The sequence below is a fragment of the Helianthus annuus genome, chromosome 1, assembly GCF_002127325.2.
Source record: "Helianthus annuus cultivar XRQ/B chromosome 1, HanXRQr2.0-SUNRISE, whole genome shotgun sequence".
Lineage (NCBI taxonomy): Eukaryota > Viridiplantae > Streptophyta > Magnoliopsida > Asterales > Asteraceae > Helianthus > Helianthus annuus.
In genome coordinates this window covers 144,974,376-144,998,896 of record NC_035433.2, presented here as the reverse complement: position 1 = coordinate 144,998,896, position 24,521 = coordinate 144,974,376, and the positions used below count along the sequence as shown (strand labels likewise).

The 24,521-nt window shown below is 35.9% G+C and overlaps 1 protein-coding gene and 1 pseudogene across 1 annotated transcript; both read right to left on the bottom strand.

Annotated features, from left to right (window-relative positions):
- Window positions 1-668: 668 nt before the first annotated feature.
- Window positions 669-4,845, bottom strand: LOC110883354 (annotated as a pseudogene).
- A 1,384-nt stretch (window positions 4,846-6,229) lies between these two features.
- LOC110883346 (60S ribosomal protein L37-1) lies at window positions 6,230-9,744 on the bottom strand. Its single transcript, XM_022131135.2, has 4 exons — window positions 9,629-9,744; window positions 9,381-9,516; window positions 6,821-6,922; window positions 6,230-6,433 (listed from the first exon to the last, which is right to left on the bottom strand). Exons 1-4 carry the CDS (start codon window positions 9,629-9,631, stop codon window positions 6,387-6,389), a joined length of 288 nt encoding a protein of 95 aa, XP_021986827.1. The 5' UTR covers window positions 9,632-9,744; the 3' UTR covers window positions 6,230-6,386.
- Between the last annotated feature and the right edge of the window lie 14,777 nt (window positions 9,745-24,521).

Sequence of the window (24,521 nt, the reverse complement as noted above, 5' to 3'; positions counted from 1 at the left end):
ACAGTTGGAGCATGGTGCCATGGTGGTGTAACTTTACACTTTGTGTTTATTACTTTTATCTTATAGCCGATAACTCGAAACTCGCTTGAAAACAATCATATGATTTTAAAGGCGAGCAGATTGGTATAAATTTCGAATCAAGTCAAGATGAACTCGCTTGTTAGCTTACTCGAATGAGATGATCATACTTCCTTTTTCCCTAAATGTCTTTCCAGACTTTGTTATCTCATTCTTTCAGCCGATTTTCAGATAATCAAGACAAGTGACACCTACTAGATGACCTCTGCCGTCGACTTTGTTGTTTGAATTTTCGAGTTATCTTTGGCTTTTTAATTTCTCGAACCTAAGATCTCTCTTTGAGTTCTACTAGAGGGAAACCCGCGCGTTGCAGCGGAGTCGACAATATACGACAGGAACATAATACACATCAAGCAATTGTACATCTTTATGCAATTTCAAAAGAGTAGAATTTTAGCGGATTAAAAATTTATCACCCATAATGCAATGGAAAAAATAATATGTTAATCATTTAGATTTTCATATTATTAGAGGAAAACAAATTATATGTTAACTGAAACACCCTCCACTCCTATAAGACCACAGACTCGAAAAGAAAGATTAAATGACAGTTGACTTGGTCAACAGCTACAATTAACTAACCGAACAAATGAAAACATTTTTTTTTGCCAGCCAAAGATGAACTTTAATTAAAACCACAACAAAAGAACCTTAGCAAGCTGCTAAAGGAAAACAGAAGGAACAGAGAAATAAACAAAACTAAAACTCAAGACAGTACATTATCCAACTCAAATTTGCTCCAGTTCTATTCATTCAGCCCAGCCATGTTTGATCTTTTTTTCACCCACCAGAAGCTATTGTTTTTTTATATCTTCCACGACGTTTCTCAGAATGGCGCATCTATTGTTAAATATTTTTTCGTTACGGCACGTCCAAATTTCCATACCGTGAGAAGAGCAATAGACTGCACTACTCTTTTTTCTTAAGCCAACGCTGCCATAGTTCGGCACATGCTGTAGAACCTGATTAACCGATTCGAAGGCCCTAGGGATTGGAAGCTTAACCCAACCCAAAACGCTCTACCAAACGGACCGAGCAAAAGAGCACGCAACTAAAAGATGATCTGCGTCCTCCTCAGCTATGCCACATAACGGACACCGCTCGTTTCCCACGTTCACGCTTCTCCTAGCCAACGCCGTAGCCGTAGGAATCCAACCTTCCATTGCTCTCCAGACGAAATGATTAATTTTTGGCACTGCAATTCTATTCCAGTTAAAAATATATTGTTCTGACTCGTATTCGCTGAACTCTTTTCCGGCTCATGTCTGACTATTTTAACAGAAAAATCAGTTTTTTTATTATCCGATAGCCATGACCAGGTATCTTTTTTGTCGCTCCTGCTAAGGTATCTTTGCGGATAACTAAGCATAACAATAGTTCTATCAAAAGCTTCATTCAACCCAAAAGCCGGTAACGATGCTACCATAATCTCGTGCTCAAAAGAACCAATCTATGATCTAAAAACATCTCGATCATTCACCGTTGGTTGTTTAATCTCTGTTGCTACCTGCAACGAAGAACCACCGAGATCAAGAAGACCCAAAGTATCCAACCTTGATGAACTCACAAACATACCCATAACCCATGTGACAGTTTAGAGCAATCCAACCGTAATAAGCCTCTTCTTCCCCACTCAAAACCCGAATCCAATCTTTCCTAAACTTAAACTCATGTAACTTAACAACATCCTCAATATCATCCAAAACACAATTAGCAACTTCTTTATCTAATCTTCTCAATCCGGTCGTAGCCAACACAAAGATCGGTGTACGCTTATGTTTTTCATAAGGTACCCATTTCTCGGCCCTACGAATCAACGACTCTATAGCCCCCTTAACCCCAGATGCATTTCCCACAAACTTATCCAACTTGGGCTCAGTTTGCATACAATGGTATGCACAACCGTCTTTACGGTCATCAATTTTCGTTGAATTATCAGGAAAAGTATTCAGCAAAATTGGTAATTCCAAATTCCTATTATTATTACTTGTAATTCCATTATGAATAAGGTAATAACCAATTAATATTAATAGTAGAACTGTTACTATGGTGGTAGCCAATTTAAATGGTCTAAATTGATGAAAAATGGTAAAGTTGGAAGCTTTGCTTTTGAAGGTGATTTGTCTAAAATGAATAATAAACATAGTTCAACATAATAAGTTGAACCGAATGTACCTTCGTTCTTGAGTTGAGATCGGAAGCCACCCTAAACAACAGCTTCCAAGGATTAAAAAAAAATCATATGGCTTTAAACAGGGGCTTTGTAGCGAAACTTGCTCCGATTTGATATGTATCTAGACAAACCATACACATACCAACACAAATTTAAAATAATTATAATAATAATAATAATAATAATAATAATAATAATAATACTAATAATAATAATAGTAATAGTAATAGTAATAGTAATAATAATAATAATAATAGTAATAATAATAACACACACGACACACATTAACACAACACAGACATCCACAACCTGTGCATACACACACATCGACACACACATATCAATGCAGCACCAGTGGTCCCGGACTGCTGGTGCGCGATGAACGGTAACAGAAAAAGAAAGGACGACGCTGATAAATCTGGTTCAGGGTGGATAGTGGTTGGTGTCACCGGTGATTACTACTACCAGTTCATGGGAACCGTTCTGGTGGTGCGTGGTGATACGTGTAAGAGTTATGATTCCAATTGCCTAATATCTATGTGATTATCAATTACAAAATTGAAAGCAATCATGCGATAATTAACTGATGCATGTTACAAGAATTCGAATGGCTGATTACGGAAACAAAACGTTGCTTGGCTTGAACGATTAATCTAAATGTTTCGAACCGACATTGCCGGTTCCTAATAAGTTGTAAACGGGTTAAATAGGCCATAAACTGGTTACACAGCTGCAGTAAATAGGTTCACCTTAAAAAATATACATTTTGAATATCAAAAGGGGTTAAACGGGCTAGAAATAATAACCAAAAACCCGATTAAAAGGAAAATTATAATATACCTTCATGTTACCGGCTCTCCTCCCAAACGTCTCAGTCAACAATTTCAATGTATCCATGGTTCCGTTAGGTACAGGAGGCTTTCGGTTTATCTGCGCATACGCCTCCTTTAACCTCACACAATAAACTCCACTATATTGTTACCCGCCCACACTCTTCCTGTCAAACAATCCATTTCACAGATCATGATGTTCATTAAACACTAATCGTCACATTTTGATTTTTGACAGGTCCAAACAAAAACAAAAACAAAAACAAAAACAAAAACAAAGACAGTTGTTAAAAAAATCCCAACAGTAAAACTTGTAGCAACAACTAAATTAAACCCACAAGTAAACAACACCTAGAAGGGACTGATCTTACTCTACTCAGCGGAATACCTGCCGAAATCCTATTCCGTCATCGCCGTTGGTGTCCAGATCCACCGCCGTTGCCTGATCTACCACAACTTCTCTCTCCTTTGTTATCGAATAACCTGAAAATCGCAATACAATATTGAAATAAAACCCTCACGGGTGAAGAATAAAACCTGAAAATCATGGTAAGGACTTTTGTTATCTTTTACATTTCAAAAAATTTAGAATAAGTAGCAACATCAATAATAAACAATAATATAGAATGAACCTCCATTTCGACTACGTGTCCAATCATGGTCTCAGAGGATTGAAGACCATCGTGTAAGAAATTTCCTGTAACATCATCCATTTGCTTTCGAAGGACGGGAAACCTTTGTAGCTCATTAACCATACAACTATGACTCATCTGAGATTCAAAAAAAACTTAACATATTTATGAAGTATGTTATAATAAAAGCGGGAAAATTTATATAAATTCTGACCTTAATTAACTCATCGTATACAAATCTTGCACATTGAACACATGGATCTAATAAACGAGCAATTTGTCTTCTAATAAGAACTTCAAACGGAACCTGAAATGCATGTAAAAGAATACATCAAGCATATGAGGTACTAAGTAGCCAAATGTGAGTAAAAAAACTTATAAATTAAGAGTAAGACCTACTTCTGGTACAAATAAGGCAGATCTAGGACCTGATGCATCCTGTATGGCGGTTCGAATGTCATCATCAGTCAATTCTTCACATGGATCCACTTCCTGCAAGAAAAACCAAACCTTATTGACTTATATTTTAGTTCCCTTCGAAATATCAATAACTACTTATAACTATACCATATATATTGTCAAAATAGCAACAAAAAAAGACCTGCACAAATCATCACATTAATATAAAGCAAATCTATCATATTAATAGAACTATGATATCAATTCAAAGGCCTCATCAGATGAAAAAAACAAGTTCGTAATCCAAAATCAATAAGAGAATCAAGCAATTTTACCTGTAATCACCATCAATCACCACCATAGTCACTACCAAACCTCAACTTCACCATCTGAGGATTCCTCTGCCGGAATCCTAACCGCCCCCGAGTGACTTATGAAAGAACCCTAAAGCCGCCACTGTTGAGGCTTCGATCTTTCACTACCTACCACTGCCATCGCCGCAAACAACATAATCAAGAAGGATCGTCTACTACAAGATTCATCTACCCGAATCCTAATAACCCCTTGACTGACTTGCGATATACAAACAGACATGGCTATTGAATTCAAGAATTTGATGATTGCATTAAAAGAGGAACGGTTGAGTTAACTGATAATGGCATTGAATGAGAAGGGAACGGGCGTAGAGAGATGGAGATTGATTAATCGTGTATCTATTTTATGTGAGAAGGGCAGAAAGAGAACAAAATGGTAAAAAATTAGGCATTTTAACCTAACCTTTGGTATGCCATCTTAAAAAATTGAATGGAAATTACTATTTTGTACATAGGAGATGCTTTATATAGTTATATAGATATATAGATAAGTTTGGATCCACAATCAGACCCCACTCGCAACACAACAAGCTGGCCTGTGTATGTTATGGTGTAAATGTGTGTTTTCTTATCCGTAAAAAGGGTATGGGTACTTGAAGAGAAACCGAACAAAATGCATGATTACAGGGAGCTGTACAAGATTATTTGAATGTAACACCTGATGAGCCATGCATCGACTCGAATTGTATCCGAGCCATGTTGAAGCTCAAGTTTTCAGCTCCCTTTGATAATTCGAGCTTCAGCCGAGTTTTACCCAGGTTCAAATTAGTTTGTGAATAGCCAAGTGATGGTAATAACATTATTGGTGCATAGTTTAATAAATTGACATATGCCCCACTTGCGGTGTGCACATATAATGTACATATGTGTGGGTGCCCGGGGGACAAAAGTGAAATAATACCAATTTAACGTTATTTTACTAATTTCGTAAAAATAACGTTAAAAGCGGCGGATGGTTAATCATGCATCATGCGGTAACGATGATAGCTGAAAGACACGGGGGTACATACACCAATCAGTCTCTCTCCCGATTGTTTGAGTGTTACGTGTCCTAGGTCCAAAGCTTTATACAAAACTACAATCGAGCCGAGAGTCTCACTGGAAGTAGCCTCTCTATTCTAGAGGTGCACAAAATAACCGGTTAATTAACCGTAACCGGTTATTAACCGAAACCGTAACCGGTTAATAACCGATTTAGGAATAACCGGTTCAATAGGTTATTTAACCGTAGGTTAGTAACCGGTTATAAGTGTTTAGTATAATAACCGGTTATTAACCGGTTTTTTTAAACCGGTTTTTTAACCGATAGACTGGTTAACCGAAAAATTCAAAAAAAAGGCAAAAAAAAACGGTTAATAACCGATTAATTAACTGAACCGGTTAAAGTAATTAAGCGGACCAGTTAAAAAAATAACCGGTTAAAGTAATAATCGGTTAAAGCATTAACCGGTTAAATTCAAAAAGTCAAATTAACCGGTATAACCGGTTAACCGAACCGGTTATTAAAATTAACCGGTTTGTGCACCTCTACTCTATTCCTGCAGGGTAGAGATAAGAGTGTCTACATCTACCCTTCTTAGACCCTACCTTAATTTTGCTATTGGTGAGATTTAATGAGTATGATGATGAGTTTAATAAAGTGACATACATTTTACTATTTTATCAATTTAAAACCAAACTGAATCTACACTTGTTTGATTTTTGTTTTTGGATTTATGGTCAGTCTATAAAGAAGGGAAAATGCAAAAATAAACTGAACACAAATGAATAGCTTTCTAGTGCTCAAAAACAGGCAAAACTTTAAAAACAAGAATCAGTAAACAAACAAAATCCCCAAGAAAGGTTTTCTGAGACAAAAACAAGTAGCAACACAAAACCAAACAAAATTGTACTATCAATCTCAAGTGCTAGCAGCAGCTCCTTTGGTCCTTGGTGTTGCTTGAGTACCTGTTTAACAAAATAATACAGAGTTAATTACTGTTTTTGTCCCGGTGGTTTGTCAAAAATCACTATTTCAGTCCATTAGTTTAAAAATTGCGATTTCAGTCCCTGTGGTTTCACTTTCGTAACCATTTCAATCCATTTATTCTGTTAGTACAGGGACTGAAATGGTTACAAGGTGGACTGAAATAGTTACGAAAGTGAAACCACAGGGACTGAAATCGCAATTTTTAAACTAATGGACTGAAATAGTGATTTTTGACAAAACACAGGGACGAAAACAGTAATTAACTCAAATAATACAACAAATTCAGAAAATGGAGACAAAATGGCATATATTTATATTTACATTTTTTAAAACAAAAACCAAAAAAAGTAATCATATTTTATTACCTTCCCTGAAGTTGCTCTTGAACCTGCGGGGAACATTACGAAGGTAACGCATACGACCGGTACCTGTGGTCTTCCTTCTGATAGCCTTCTCACTCCAGTTATCTAAAACATTCAAAATAACACACCAAGTTGAGTTAACAAGCTGTACACACGTGTTTTCGCCTTTTAATATAATCTGCTTCTTATAAGTTTAACTACTTTTGGAAGAATTAAGAAAGAACTAGCTTTCAGGTACATAGTTGTTGATGGCGAATAGCGACAAATAGCGATAACGGACCTATATGCTACATAGCGATACACTAGAAAAAAAATTATATGTATGTTATATCAAAATACCCTGGTATATATGCTATTTTACATGTGTATTTAACAAAAACCTAAAATCCAGCTATTTATAACTATATTTAATTGTTATTTATAATTAAAAAATAAGAAACTAAAGTGTCGCTATTCTCGCCATCCATCGCTACAACCCAAATAGCGACACTAGACCTATACGCTACGTAGCGTGCTATAGTGATCGCTACGATCGCTATTGACAACTATGTTCAGGTTCTCAAAATGCAAAAAAAAAAAAAAAAAAAAAATAACATCAAAAATATTCTAGTTTTTCATGGTTTTTAGGTCAGTGCTTAGTTTTTTCACCAAAACAGCTTCTTTAAACATCAGAACCAAATGCTTGTTCATTTGATAATGCCATTTAGAGAGGCAAATTACCAATAACAAGCCTTGAAAAACCGTTAATTAATAACCTAACAGAATTGACAACCAAAGTCCATTCTACAATAACGAGCTTGACAGCCCCGTCTACACGTAGAATTAGATCTTTTTATTAACAAAAGAGTGAATTTCAAGGATTGCCTTTTATCTTTATATTCATTTTCAGGCGTTGTCCTTTATGTTCAAAATTGACGAGTTTTGTCCTTTATGTTTTCATATCATACACGTTTCGTCCTTTAGGCCTAACCCAGTTAGTTTTTTCAGTTAAATTTGGTCATGTGCTTCGCACATGAGGGCATTTTTGTCAATTAAAAGGTAAGTTCAACGGCATATTTACAGCTCAAAGCTTCTGCAACCTTTGAATTGACAAAAATGTCCTCATGTGCAAAGCACATGACCAAATTTAACTGAAAAAACTAACTGGGTTAGGCCTAAAGGACAAAACGTGTATGATATGAAAACATAAAGGACAAAACTCGTCAATTTTGAACATAAAGGACAACGCCTGAAAATGAGTATAAAGATAAAGGGCAATCCTTGAAATTCACTCTTAACAAAAATTATTACATTGGGCAATTGCAATTCCAATATCTAATAGATGAGGAAAGAAAGTTCAAGAGATTAATGATATAATAGTATCGGATCATGAACATTTGTTCATATAATTTCCGCCCAACTAAAAACTTCAGGTCGCATAGCTTCATTCACAATGAAATCAAGTGCAAACAACCTAAATTTTGATTGGTAATACATATCAGTGTGCAAACACACTGATCAAAATACGTTATTGACTGGTAATCAAAATTCAAATATGTAACTAAACAAGCAAAATTCGTAGAAATCAACATTAACTAACAAGTAATTTTAAATAGAGTTAAATGCCATTTTAGTCCCTGTGTTTTGGGCTATTTTGCCGGTTTAGTCCAAAGGTTTCATTTTTCGCCCGTGGGTCCAAAAAGGTTTCACCATTGCCATTTTAGTCCACTGGGTTAACTTCATCGATTTTTTCTGTTAACGAGAAGCGCAATTCGGTCAATTTATATGTAACTCTGTTAACTATAAGGCAATTCGGTCATATAAAATGACCGAATTGCCCTTCTTGTTAACAAAAAAATGGATGAAGTTAAGCTAGTGGACTAAAATGGCAACAGTGAAACCTTTTTGGACCCACAGACGAAAAATGAAACCTTTGGACTAAACCGGCAAAATGACCCAAACCACAGGGACTAAAATGGCATTTAACTCCTTTTAAATAAAAGAATATCTCCAATTTCCAGAAACTAAAACAGTAAAAATCTAACTCTGGTAACAGCATACATAGCAAACTTGCATTCAACAAATGCAAACCAGATGATTAATCCACACATGCAAAACATCTATGCAGTTAATATCGGTGATATATCGGTCATATCCGTCCCTTAGTAAAATATCTATCAAAATATATTGACCGATATAACTGATATATCACCGATATTTGACCGATATATCACTGATACCTCACTGAATTATTGGTGTTAAATTGGTATATATATAAATTCTGCATTATATTAAAATTATCGATATCCCATCGATATCTCACAGACATAACCTATATTTCAAATATCTGTCCTTGACCGATATCCGATATTTTACCGCATTAACTGCATAGCAAAACAGCAGCACAATCATAATCATATCCAAATCTAGGTCCTCTCAAGTACCAAAACATAACAATTACTCATCTTTATCAAATCCTATCACCATCTAAATCTAAAGCCAATCATAAAAAAATCACATGCAATCACAAACAGATATATATATATATATATATATAGAGAGAGAGAGAGAGAGAGAGACTTACACTTTCTAACACGAGCAGCAGGATACGCACACGCAGAGCACCTACTCTTCTGCAAATGAAAGCTGCGTCTACCACATCTTACACACAGTGTGTGTGTTTTGTTCCTCCTCTTACCAAAACTCCCTGTTCCTTTACCCTAATTTCACAACATCCAACAACACTCGATCAGATCAATCGAATTTCGGAACAATAAACACTCGATTTGAATTTCAAATGCATTCAAAGAGATAAAAGTATTGACTGATTACCATCTCTTCTCTGCTGCAGATTCAGAAGAAACAAAACCCTAGAAATATATGAGCGTTCAAATGTATATAATGCGGTTAGGGTTTTAATTTGTGAAACAAGAAATGGGCCTGGGCTAGTTAGCCCAACAGATACACCTAATCATATATTTTACTTTAACAAGTTTCAAAATCTTTTTTTTTTTTAATTTTTATAGATGTGTCAAACTAGTAGATTTTGACTGTACATTGAGATAGGTTGGTTTTAAATATAGTTTATATCAAATTGTTGATTAACATGTGTTATAGCATGTTAAATCGTAGAAAAAAACTGAATTGTGTCGGTTTGGTATGGGGTAATGGAATGCCTAGAGAATGAAATAGACGAGGTAATTGAATAGACAAATGAATGAAATGGATGATTACCATTTCATGGTCTTGTTTGATTATCATATAGAAATGAAATAAATCATTACTTTGTGTTGTTTGGTAAGCATAAAAAATTAAAGGAATAAAATTGGCAATGAGTGGTGGCGGTGTCGGGTGGTGGCGACGGCTGTCGGTGGTGGGTGGCGGGCGACAATGGCGCTGGTGGATGGCAGGGTGACGGGTGGCGATGGTTGACGGCGGCGGCGGTGGTCAGTGACGGAGGGTGGAGTTGGTGTCGGTGGTGGGCGACGGCGGTGGCAGTTGTGGCGGGCGGTAGTAGTAGTGGTTGTGGTTCGTTGTGGTGATAAAGGGTGAGAGAGGGATGGAATGAAACAAAAACAAAGGGGATGAATATAATGAATTTGAGGAAATGAGATTCCTTATGGAATGGATGATTCTATTACATTGACCAACCAAACATATTTTTCTTCATTCCCTCATAATAGTCCATTCCATTCCGCCCCTCATTCTTGCATACCAAACACATCATAATCCATTGCTTGCTTGAGATTAAACCCAAGACCTTCGACTAAAAAATAAGAGTTTCTGTCAAACGAGCCAGCGACAACATCATTACGTGCAACATCGTTTAGAACGCAAAAAGAGAAGCATAAGAGGTGGCCAAATAACCAAAAAAAAAAAACGCATCGAGAAGCGTATGAAGTTTCAAAATAACTAAAAAAACATTGAGAAAAAAGAAATGGGCCTTTCTGGGCTTCAAAGTAACTAAAAAAGATCGAGAAAGAAGAAGAAATGGGCCTTTCTAGGCTAATTAGCCCAATATATGTTGTATTTTTAGGTTACTACAAACTAGTTTGATTTATTCAATCGTAGGATTTGTTTTATAGTTGTCTTTTCTCCTAATGTTGCCATTATATATAAAAAACACTGTTAGATGACTTGAAATGTTGAAGTGTTTGCGCGTCCTATCTTAGCGACAACGCGTACAAACTAGTGTTGAGCTTATGCTTTGGATCGACTTAGCGACTTGAAGATTATAAAGCCATACTGATAAAGGTGATGGTTTGTATGAAGTTTTCATCTTAGTAACATCCTAAGCTATGCGCCTCATCATAAGGTTGGTGGTAGTAAAAATCTAGACTAGACACCCTTCACACCAAACACAGCTGTCGTCGGGTCCAGTTTGGTTCAGACAATCAGATTGTTCAGCAATTTTTTTATAGCGCCTTTTGCTACTCGTTTCTTGACACTTTGTGTACATAATGATTTGAGAAATTCTAGCATAAACATTGTAAAATAACCCTTGTGTGTTTACCTAGGTATGGATTGTAAACCTTAATCAATATCAAGATGTACTTGCAATGGCTCTCAAAATAATCTTATCGTCTTATCTAAAAGACCAAAGTGAAGATAACAGTCGATGCCATCTCATCAAAGTATACATTGCGATAGATGCGTAAGCTTTTTTCTACCGTTGCCATTTTTCCGATGCTTGGATATCTCCCATCTCGACGTTAGGATTTTTGGATGGGTTCGGTCAGGTTACATAAAAAAATATAATGCCATAAAAAAGTACATAACAAAAAGGCATAGTCAAATGTTTTAGGGCTATTGGATTTTAATAATTTCAAGTTTCACTAATTGGCCGGTAATAATCTCAACTTCAAAAATTGCCTACAACAGTCCCAACTTGTAAGATTTTGGCCACCAATGATCCTTGTCTAACTGGGTTATAACCCAGTTAGTTTTTTGAAGTTTTGAGCGGCGGAGAAGGTCACTAGAGGTTGGAGATAACAAGTGGTGGTCTCCTTTGGTGGTTTCAGGGGTAAAGAAGGTCGTCGGAATAAGTTGCAGGTCACCGGAGTTGCGTAGATGGTGGAAATTTTAAACTTTTGAGAAGCGGAGAAGATTACAGGAGGTCAGAGATGATTGGTGATGGTCTCGTTTGGTGGTTTCAGGGGTAAAACGGGTCGCCGAAATAAGTTGCAGGTCACCAGCCCAACAAGGTTATAACCCAGTTAGACAAGGATTATTGGTGGCCAAAATCTTACAAGTTGGGACTGTTGTAGGCAATTTTTGAAGTTGGGATTATTACCGGCTAATTAGTGAAACTTAGGATTATTAAAATCCAATACCCCAATGTTTTATTAAAGAAAAGCACATCTTAAGCTTCTTGTTACAATTTGTAAAACTAATGGTAACTTCAATAAATGATAGACTGTCGTATATGACATACGTTTCCTTGTAATTTCACCATTAACCTTGCAAGATTTGATATACGAATACAATAGTGATGTTAGTTCTTCGTCTTCGACATTTTAAGTTAACGTGAGCCTCTTCTCGTTGACCATCGAAATGCCATATATTTCAAAAAAGAAAAAAAAAGAAAAAAAAAGAAAAAAAGAAAATGTGTCTTTTTTTCAAAAGTGAATCAAAATATTAAACTTTAGAGTTTTGTAATTCTAGCTTAATTGAATGATTAACTATCCCAATTGCATTCAAGATATCTTGATTTTACCTTGAGCTTAAGACAAAATATTTGTGATCCCTAAGAGGGGCTTCATCAAGTGTTTATAATACACAAAATGAATTTTAAATACAAGTGAGGCCCATTTGCTTGTTTTTAGCTACCATTATCGCCACATGCATTTTCAATATGTTCAAACAGTTCAATAATTGATAAATACACATCAACAAAACACAAAAGCCTTTTGTGATGAGAATCCAACGTGTATCTCAAGGTTTTGCAAGGTTAATCTCTTGATTTAAGCTACTACCAAGTTCTAAATGACCCATTGCTTCTTGTAATTTCTCCTTTTCACTTTCTCGAATCATATCTTATCTAATCAACTATGACACGAAAACCACAATAATATCATCACATTTGATTTGTCCTAACTAATAAAACGTTTGGCCATAAATGGGCGATTTTTTGAGCAATGATTCAATTTCGACTAGCCATCGTCATGAAGGGTCAAGAAATTTAGAATTAGGTTTCAATTTCACACAATGGCCACATGTACGCTGGCAAAGCTTGAGATTTTCGACTAGGGGGTCGAAAACGTATATACCGAAACAATTCTATAAAACCGGGGGTTGAAAACGTATATACCCAAAAATTTCTATACGAAAACTACATACTCTCCACTAGTGAGCGAAAAGTTCGGAGGGTCGGCCGCCCCACAAAGCTGCGCCCTTGCACATGTTGAAGAAAAGGCAATCATTGATGGGTAACCTTTCTATTTTTATTTTTGGCATTTTCGTTTTACCCAAGGAGACTTCTCAACTCTTATTTTGTTTGTAGGCCTCCTCATTTCTTCTATTAAGCATTTTATTTTATTTTATTTGGCCTCTTGTAACAAAAATTTTAGTTTACATCTTAAAAGCAGTTATTTATCGTCCCAAAATATACGTTGTCATTTAGAGGCAAATGTCTGAACCATTCAGACATCTGCTTGCGAAACAAACACTCTGAACTATTAAATGCTCAATTAGCAAATGGTCTGAATCATTAAGAACCCATTAAAAGCAGAAACAAACAACCCTTAATCTTGCATATACTTGTAAATAAACTTTTGAGTATTTAAAAAAAAAACTTTAGAGTTCGGGCCATCGGTCGAGTAAAATTTTATAAGGAATTAAAATTGCCACGTGTATATCTGTGGATCCATTGATTGTTGAAACATGAAGAGTAGTGTGGACCTTAGGCCCATTATGTCATTAACAACACGCCTGCATGTCTTGCCATTTTCAGGCATGTATGCAAAGCGCCGTTGTTTATTGACCCTGAGTTTGTGGAGCATTATTATTTTTATTATATCAGATTATCAGATCTTTGTTTGTCCATGTAAAGTGTCTTCTTTTTGTTGTTGTTGTTGTTGTTGTCGTAACAATATATATATTTATTGTTTTTATAATACATTAACAACATTCATAAATCATAATGTATTACAATTATTTTTTTATGTAATTATGCTATGAATTTCTAGATAAATTGAATAGGCTAAGTAAGTTATGTACAAATTATGCGAATGTAATTATGCTATGGATTTCCTTCTAGATAAATTGAATAGTTTAAGTAAGTTATGTACAATTATGCGACTAATAATGTTTCCATGCATACAACGTGTCTATATGTGTGGGTTATATGTGCGGTGATGAGGGTGTGCAGGGAGGACCGCCGCATATGGCCCGTGATTTCGAGGGGTACATGTATATTAGTTCTTTTTTTTTTTTAAATAGTATATCCATACCAACACTAAGATATGCCCATTTATAAAACAATTTTTGCGATTTAGAAGTTACCTCATTGGCATTAGGTTTAGTGAGCCCAATACCCATTTGATTTAAAAAAAAAAGAATAAAAAATTATGGAATGACACATTTTTTCGATCTCAAACAGTGTACATGAATTCTCAGATAAGCCCCTGATGGGTTATATATGAATTATGAGCTATAATTGATTTACTTTATAGATATATATTAATTATTTAGAATCATGTGAGAGAGAGGAGAGAAGTATTTGACCATGTTAGTATAAAACTACGTTAAATAAGGGTGTTGTTAAATATACCCAAAAGTCAACTTTTGAGGAGAGAGAAGATGGTAGGAGAGAGAAAATGGCTGTCATTAATTACCCAAATCATTAATTAATTAATATTTCTATTTTATTTTTTAATTATTAATTACAATCATTAGTTTTTAACTTTTATATTATTTTTTAAGTGAACATAAAGTATTTTTATACAATCAAACTTTTATGTAATTAGTTTTCTTAATCTTTGTTATAACACACAAACTTGACAAATGTTTTTGAATAAATTATTTAACTTTTAAACCAAATGAAGCTGAATAAAAAGTGGCCTAAAATATGTAAAATATTAAAAGACAACAGCTTATCATATAAATATTTTAGTTTTTTTAATTTAAGATGGTTAATATATAAAGCTATGGTGCTTCGTATCAGCAAAAACAATTCTAAATAACATTTATAAAGCTATCGTGCTTTGAAAAAAAATAAGATAAATGTCTTTGTTGATTATTAAACGAATATGAACAGTGGTGGAGGTGGGTGGTGGCAGGAGAAAGTTGGGGTGGAGGTTGGTGGTGGTGGCATTGGAAGTGGGTGACGGCGGCGACGGTAGTCACGACGGCAACTATAACAATAGTGTTGTCGCCCGTGAGTGAGTTGTTAAAACCAATAATAATAATAATAATAATAATAATAATAATAATAATAATAATAATAATAATAATAATAATAATAACACTGTGTAAAATTAAGTTTTTTATATGTAAAATTCATGGTTCCTTTTTCCTTATTTTTATGTTATTCCTAATGAACCGGTTATGTATATATGTGAATGTATGTATATCTAGGTATCTACTTTCAAACAACAATTATTAAACATTTCTTCATTATTTTATTTACTAATAAATCCATCTATATGTTGGTGAATAATAGCTCTACACACGTAAATACAGTATAATAAATCTTGATTATTTATTTATTAATATTGAAATTAATACTAATAATAGTATAACAAAATATAAAAAGTAACAAAAGTATTATAAAATAAAATAACATAAAAAAACATATTCATTACTTTTGACTTTATAATAAAATATAATTATTACTTTTTACTTTATAATAAAATCATATAATAAAGTAGTTAATCATTACAAAATCATTATTAACTTTGACTTTTGGGTATATTAATCCTTGTGATGGGTATATTTATCACAGCCCTTAAATAATCACATTTAAGTGTTTATACTTTATTAGGTTTCTTATGATTCTCAACACAAAATTTGTTGTGTATTGCATGTGACTCTCTATCACTCTCTCTCTTGTGCGCATCAGCGCATGCATGCGCGCAAGTCCATATTGTACAAAGTAATTTTTGTTTGCGAAACATATGAAGGATCCAAGATGCACCACATGCATGTTAGGGGGAGGGTAGTTCCTCCCACCAAATTACCAAGTGATTTTCGATGCACATTGTAATGAGTTGGATACACCATTATAGTCACAAAGTTCGTTTAATTCATGCATAAGTAAGACCTAAACAATTTGCGTGTAATCGGAATTGGTTTGACATAACTAGTGGCGAAGCTTGAGATTTCCGACCGAGGGTCGAAAACATATATACCCAAAAATTTCTATAAAACTAGGGGGTCGAAAACGTATATACCAAAAAATTTCTATACGAAAACTACATACACCCTACTACTGAGCGAAAAGTTCGGGGGATCGGCTGATCCTTCCCACCCCATTATGCGGCGCCCCTGGACATAACATTACGATCACACAACTCTTTCATGCAGGGGCGAAGCATTGAAGGGGCCGGGGGGGGGGGACCCGACCCCCCGAATTTTTCGCTCAGTAGTGTTATGTATGTACGTTTCGTATATAATTTTTTAGGTATATAGTTTTCGACCCCCGGTTTTATAAAACACTTTTTTAGGTATATACTTTTAGGTCTGGTAACTTCCGACCCCCCGGCAAAAATTTTCGTCACTGATTGATGTTTCTAACCAACAAAACCTTGTTTATGTTCAAAATACACTAATTGTCACTTTGAACGACCTTGTATACAAAAATTATACCACGTGTACTAAGTAATTATCTTTCAGAATCCAGAAAGAAAAATTATTAATAATGTCATATCACATCTTTCACGATCTCATTTGATGATTTATTTAAAGTTTAAATTATTAATCACTTTTAAAACGAAAATTCGTGAAAGTGAATCTTAATCATTATTAATCAACAATCACTTTTTTTGATTAACCAAAGCAATTAACATGGGATGTCTGATTAATGGTGGGGGCTTTGCCATATAATTTGAGTCTTAACAAATTGTCTCAAAAGGGATTAGACATTTCTTGTTCATTAACTTTCTTTGAATACTTAGATTTTTTTAACGGCTAAACTTGCACATCATGAGGATTGAACCCCTAGTCTCCTGCTACTTAAACTCTTTCTAACTCACTAATAGGACTATTCCCAAATGAATGAAAAATCTTTCTAAACTAGTAAAATTGTAGATATAAATATAATACAAAATTATGAATATAAAAGTTATAACATCATAATTAGTGTGATTGCTTTACAAACTTGCCAGATCGATGAGTTAAATAGATAACAACTTAGGATTAATATAACAATGATCTATACTATCTATAAATATTAAAAGGACAAGAATGTAATTTAACATACTTTTAAGACTTTTAAGTAATTATAAGTTTTAAAACATATGGTACAATCCTTTAAAGTTAAATTTTTCTAGCACATGCAAGTTCCCATACTATTTTCAAACGGTCATAACCTTTTATACGAGAATATATATTTTTTAAATTACACCTCAAAAACGAGCATTTTGTTATCTTTAATTCAAGTATGATATTGCCAAGGGCGTAGCATTTAAGGGGCCGGGATGGGCGCCCGACCCCCCGGACTTTTCGTTCAGTAGTGTTATGTATGTACGTTTCGTGTAGAATTTTTTAGATATATACATTTTCGACCTCCCGGTTTTATAAAAAAAATTGCTTATATAGAAATTTTAGGTTCGGTGACTTCCGACCCCCCGGTGAAAATTTTCAAGCTTCGTCACTGGATATTGCTATAGTTTTTTTGTTTTTTTTGTTTTTTTTGCTGCTACATAAAACTAAATGAGTGGGCGACGTGGTGAGCGAATTAGAGGGGCAAAGAGGGAAATCCGATGACACACTAGGGACTTGAATCGCTCCATTACGTTGACCTACTCAATATTAATCATCAATGCTCGATTGAAAGAAGCGACTTGCGAGATCATCGATTGAAAGGAGTGACTTGCGTTTGCAAAATCATTAGTCGAAATCTTCAATTGGAATCATATGTTGGTTCTTCCTTATTGTTTAGTACAGTACAACACTCAGCAGCACTTCTTGATCGAAATCTGTGAGTTCGTTCAAATTCTTATTCACTAATCATCGAGATCATTGAGTCTTAATGCTCAAAGCTAATACTTAACTGATTCCTTAATTTTTTTTGAACGGCTAATTTCTTTAATCCCCTGTCGTTTGTGGGACTTGAACCCAAGACCTTCTCCTTCCCAACCTAGGTGTTTTAAAGGCTTTACTTTTGCCAATGGACCACCACCCCATTGGTAACTGATTCCTTAATTAATTAATAAATAGTTATACTCAAATGAAAATTAGCACAACTGATGTAAACCAAATCTCCTAATGGGAGTAATAGTGATGGAAATGACAAATGACAATAGAATAGTTATTTGATGCATCTTTGGACTACCACATGGTGGGGAATATATGCATTAGCAGATTTAACAAGTGCACATCAATCTCCATCTTGTATGACTAATTGACTTTATTTGTATTTTCTGTATGTGTTTAATGTGTAAGCCTTGCTGACTGTTTGGTACTTTGTTAGAGTATTAGAATTTTCGAATTTAGTCTGTTTGAATACGCTTTATTACTTGGGTGCCATTTGAATCTCTTTGGTACTTTGTTAGGGGGAAGGGGCACTGCCCTAAGGTACCAAGATCCCATCCAATCTTGTAGTATCACATCATTTTTATCCGCAACTACCTTAAAACACGTTAATAGGTGGCAACACTACCTTAAACCATAGGCTCATCACTTTTACACTCTCCTCTCTCTACACTATCTATGTCTCTCTCTCTCATCAACACAAATAATACAATACACACACAACTAATTGTGAATGCTTGAAGATTTCACTACCCAAATTAGACACCCAAGGGACCGGCGCCAACTTCCCAAATCGGGAACGCCCCTCCCCCCTTGGTTTCAATTATATTTGTTACTTAATCTGTTTAAATATTTTTGTCACCTTTTAAGAATTTAATTTCTTAGGATTTTTTTATGTGTTATTGTGTTCATAAAAGGTTGGGTTTCTATGTTGAAATAGAGGGAACTGTGTATAAATGTTATTGTTATCTCAAGGTGCTACTAAAGTCGAAGAACCCTGTAACAAATAATGTCCACAATAATGCATTCTGCACGCAAGAAAGATTGCTTAATCTAAATTGATTTTTATCAGTTATTGTCGTTCTTTTTGTATATAACTCACCGTAAGCAATATAATTATTTTTTCTGCGAAAAAGACGCCAATTTTATAATTCGTTTGAGGCCCCCAAAATGCTTGAGCCGGCTTAATTATTATGATAATCGATACAATAGTTTGACGTTACTAACCGTGAGAAATTCACATACTAATACAAATTCTGTTAATATTTTTTATATATAATAATATAAAAATAAGATGTGATATGAACAACAATGTGCTTTTGTTATATTTATTTATAAAAAGAGTAAACTGATAAAATCGTTCATAAGGTTTGGACACTTTTGCTAAATCCGTTTATATATATATATATATATATATATATAGAGAGAGAGAGAGAGAGAGAGAGAGAGAGAAAGAAAGAGAGGCAGGTTAATATACAAAATCCCTTAGCATACATTGCGTACGCGATTCAGAATCAACACGCGTGTAGGTCCGGCTAGGGGAGGATCTAGTCGCCTAATCCTTGTATACAAACTAACCCGGTTGTGCGGAATCCAACCGAGATAGCAAACCGAGATTGAACACAACAAAGATAATATAAACACGAGATTCAACGATTAACACCAATGTATTAATACTATGAAAGTCAGTTACAGCACAAGGTTTACAAATGTTTTCCGTAAACTCTCTCAAACTCTCTCGTGTGTGTTCTCTGTGTTCTCTTTTTGTTTTCTGTCTAGAGACTGTCTATTTATAGTCACAGCACCACGAAACTGAACTGAACTCGGCGAAACATAACTACCATCGACGAAACAAAAGGAAGGATGGCGAAACAGGATTGCAGTCGACGAAACAGGCTTGTTTCGTCGACCCATTTGAGTTTCGTCGTCTTGGGCTTAGGCCCAAAGAGTGAAGGCCCAGATGTGTTTGTTTCGCCGATTAGTCTTCAGCCCAAGGACCAAGGTTCAAGTCTTTTGTTCTCTTGGCCTGCTTTTAATCTTGAAGCACACGACGGAGGAATGTCGTTGCTAATCTGAGTCACGTCAAGTCGAGTCGCATCCACATATCATGTATCAACAAACTCCCCCTTGGACGCTACTCGCGAGATTCGCCTTTGATGTCTTTTATGTCGGAGGATCTTCAAAGTCTTCACGCCTTGAAAGCAGAAAGTGTATCAACAAACTCCCCGTTTCATGTAGGAAGTGTGTTGACAAACTCCCCCTTAACATAAGCTCTCCCTTGAGTTATGCTCGTGAAAATCTTGATCATTAGTGCTTGAGATCCTTGTGGTATTGATGATGGCCAGCGGCAACTCGATCATCTTCATCATTTGAGTGCCTTCACGTCGTGTCTTCATTCCGAAGCTTGTCATCGACCATGTTCTCCTTGCCTTTAGAATCTGCACATGCAAGAAATCTAAACGCGTAATGAGAACAACTGCTTGGAATATAGTTAGTATAAACAAACGACACACGTATGACCATATCACAATCAACTACCGTCCGACAGTTTGAAAGTTTAACAAATTTTTCAATTTTAGTTTTTAACTTTCAAAACTTGCAAATTTTGACCGTTTATGAAGATTAGTCAAATTGGTTTTCGTTCAGGTTTCAGGCAACGAAGACTTGAGATCCAACATCGTACGATCGAAAATAAGATAGAAATAAAATCTTTTTGGCTTTTAGAAAGTTTATATTAAAACACACCTAAAATCTTTTTGGATTTTTGAATATTTGAAATGTAAAGACTGAAAGTAGTAGATAAATATTTACAGACATTCTTTTTGTGAGTTTCGAGGGTAAGAGAATCATATCAGTGTACGGTCACGCCAAAACGCTCTTGTTGTTCAATTACTTAACATTAAGATAAGCATCCTATAACAATTATCGGTATTGTTGTCCACATAAGCTCAACTTATCAAATGTAATCATGTTTAGGGGATACGTTAAGGTATGATTAATACTTACCGACCGGTGTTCATCCACATCACGACGCATTCCCGTATCAAGGTATGCACGAGAGTTCATCTTACCGGTGAGTATACCGATTATCATCTGTTTGACCGTATATGATGTGAGAAACCCACTTATTTTGATTTTGAAAACAAGCCCTATGTGATAGAATCACTTATTGATGAGGAACTTGATTTTCATATGCATGAGGGCACAGGAGCAAGTCCGTGAACAGGCCAGTACTTTCGTACAACAGAGAGACAAACTTGACTCCCGAATAAATGTGATATATTATCACTTATTTGTTTTGACATGTGATTGTTGATCACTTATTGAGGTCGAATGCAATATGTACACGTATGTATAGTATCATGGAAGATCTAGACTTGCGTCCCCGTTATTTTTCGGTAAAAGATACAACCATGATACCCAGATGATGAGCAACACAAAGACCGAATATCTCAGAACCTCGGCAATCTCTCAAACGAAATTTCGGTACTAAGACCATATGCCAATGTGCGGTTTCCACCTGGTCCTCAGTCGATTAAGATTTATATCACCCTGCACACTTTAAAATGATTGTGAGCCTACCGATACATCTTATATAGAGCTGCTTATCGTTTTTCATTTAAGGTTTAAAGAGGTTTGGATAGACCACTGATGTACTATCATTTTCTCTTTTGCTCGCCAGGAAACTCATTTTTGTTTTTCTATTGTTTTTGTGTTTTTAAATTTTTCGATGTTTTTGGATTTTCAAATTTTGATTTACTCCCCCTAAAATCAACAAACTAAGATAAATTTAAAAGACACAAAGATATTTACAAAAATGATTTTCCGATGTTGGTTTTACTCTTGCTTGACCTTAATGCCGTTTACCAATAATAAAAAGTCAAATCTTGATTTGTCAAATGCTTTGGTAAAAAGGTCGGCACGTTGGTCATTGGTGTGGACCTTAACAACATCGATTAGCCTTTATCAAAGCAATCACGTATGAAGTGATATTTGATTTCGATGTGTTTGGTCTTTGAATGCTGCACAGGATTTCTAGTGATCTGTAAGGCAGCAGAATTATCAACGTAAATAGGAGTAGTTAGGAATTCAAAACAGTAGTCGCGCAATTGTTGTTGGATCCACAGAACTTGGGAGCAACAACTTGAGGCAGCAATGTATTCAGCTTCGCATGTTGATGTAGCTACACACGTCTGCTTCTTGCACTGCCATGTGACTAGGCGATTTCCCAAAAACTGACATCCAGCTGTTGTGGATTTGCCGTCGATTTTGCATCCGCCAAAATCAGAATCACTGAAAGCGATCAAGTCAAATTATCCCTAGGGTACCATAGACCGGTGTCAGGGTAACCCTTCAAATAACGAAAGATCCTTTTTACAGCTGCAAGATGTGAGGCCTTCGGGTTGACTTGATATCTGGCAAGCAGACACGTTGGGTACATTATATCTGGTTTTGATGTTGTGAGGTACATAAGAGATCCGATCATCGCGCTGTAGTATGAGGGGCTAACAGATTCACCCTTCAAGTCCGGAGTAATTCCGTGATTTTGTTGTAGTGGGGTACCGATGGGCGTTGCATCAGACATCTGGAACCGGCTCAAGATGTCACCAACATATTTAGTCTGATGGATGAATATCCCAGACTCGGTTTGTTGCACTTGTAGGCCCAAAAAGAAGGTCATTTCCCCCATAGCACTCATCTCGAATTTATCCTGCATAATGCGCTCGAAATTCCTACACAAAACATCATTAGTAGAACCAAAAATAATATCATCAACGTATACCTGTACCAGAAGAAGATCTCCATCTTGTTCTTTGATGAAAAGAGTAAAATCCATAAGACCTCTGCGAAAACCATTCTCCAGCAGATAATTAGATAAGGTTGCGTACCAAGCTCGCGGTGCTTGATGTAGACCATAGAGAGCTTTGTTGAGCAACCAAACCCGATCGGGATGGATAGGATCTTCAAAACCTGGAGGTTGTTCGACGTACACCTCTTTTTCAACCACACCATGTAAGAATGCACTTTTGACGTCCATCTGGTAAACCTTGAATCCTTTGAATGAGGCATAACCCAGAAAGATCCGAATTGCTTCCAGACGTGCAACAGGTGCATAAACTTCGTTGTAGTCGATCCCTTCAATCTGACAAAAACCTTGAATGACTAATCTTGCTTTGTTTCGGATAACGACTCCACGGTCATCCTTTTTGCATTTGAAAACCCAACGGGTACCAATCTTCTTGTAACCAGCAGGTTTCTCTACGAGTTTCCAGACACCAAGCTTCTGGAATTGTTGCAGTTCTTCCTGCATTGCTTCAACCCAAGAGTTATCTTTCATAGCTTCTTTCCAAGTTCTTGGCTCTTCCTGTGAGACATAGCACGCGAAAGACCAATCATTTTGTTGACCAGATTCTCGAATAGCTGCATACAAGCCTGCATTGTTGTTGTTTCGCAACATGTTTCTTGTTTGAACGCCCCTTTGTACATTTCCGATGATGTTTTGTTGAGGATGGGTATTGTGAATCCTTGTTTCTGGATTATCTTGAACTGGAATATTTGTACCCAGATTGTTGAGATTGAGATCAACAACCAATTCAATGCCCGGAATTGACGAAGAGATGATGCAGTAGCTTCAGCTGTTCTAGGGGCATCCACTGGAGGAATACCCTCTGAAGTACCATGAACTGCTGTTTTTGGAGCTTCTTGATCTGCATCGAGAAATTCATCATCCTCTGAAGATTCGTTCAATTTGGTAGCATCGTGAAAATCCTCATTGTCGAGAGCATTGTTGTTCACTGAAGATGGCTCTTGATTGACAAGAATTGGACGAACCAACGGTGAAACTATTGCGTTGTCACTCTCGAAAAACATCCTTGCCGCAACATTTTCTTCAACTGCTTCAACATTGATCGAATTGAAAAAGTCATCGTACTCAAACATCCATGGCTGACCAGGACATTTGACTGGCAATGTGTGCCTTTGTACTCTGACCTCAGACCATTCCTCGACCCTTTTAGTCTGTAGATTCCAGACTCTTAAGTTTGGGGTGGCATACCCAAGAAAGTATCCCTCAATTGCTTTTGCCCCAAACTTTCCATTAGGATCAATTATTGTGCACGGAGCTCCAAACGGTTCAAGATATGACAAATTTGGTTTCCGTTTGTGAAGAAGCTCATAGCAGGTCTTGTTATGCCTTTTGACTGTAAGGACTCGATTCAACGTGTAACATGCAGAGGCCACAGCTTCACTCCAGAATGGAATGGGCAACTGCGACTCTACCAACATTGTCCTAGCAGTCTCGATCAATGTGCGATTCTTACGTTCAGCGACGCCATTCTGTTGAGGAGTATAAGCTGCACTAAATTCGTGAAGAATACCTTTTGAAGTGCAAAACTCCGCCATGGCATGATTTTTAAATTCAGAACCATTGTCGCTGCGTATCCGTCTAACTTTCAACTTATACAAATTCTCAATCTGAATGATCAAGTTTTTGATAATACCGAAAGTTTCGCTCTTGTGTGCCATAAACGCC

Bases quoted from the DNA above. Each gene is read 5' to 3' on its own strand.
- LOC110883346 (XM_022131135.2), bottom strand. The intron at 6,923-9,380 runs GTAAGTCTCTCT...TGAATGTTTTAG, and splicing joins TGCTGCTCGTGTTAGAAAGT to ATAACTGGAGTGAGAAGGCT. The intron at 6,434-6,820 runs GTAATAAAATAT...TTTGTTAAACAG, and splicing joins CAAGAGCAACTTCAGGGAAG to GTACTCAAGCAACACCAAGG.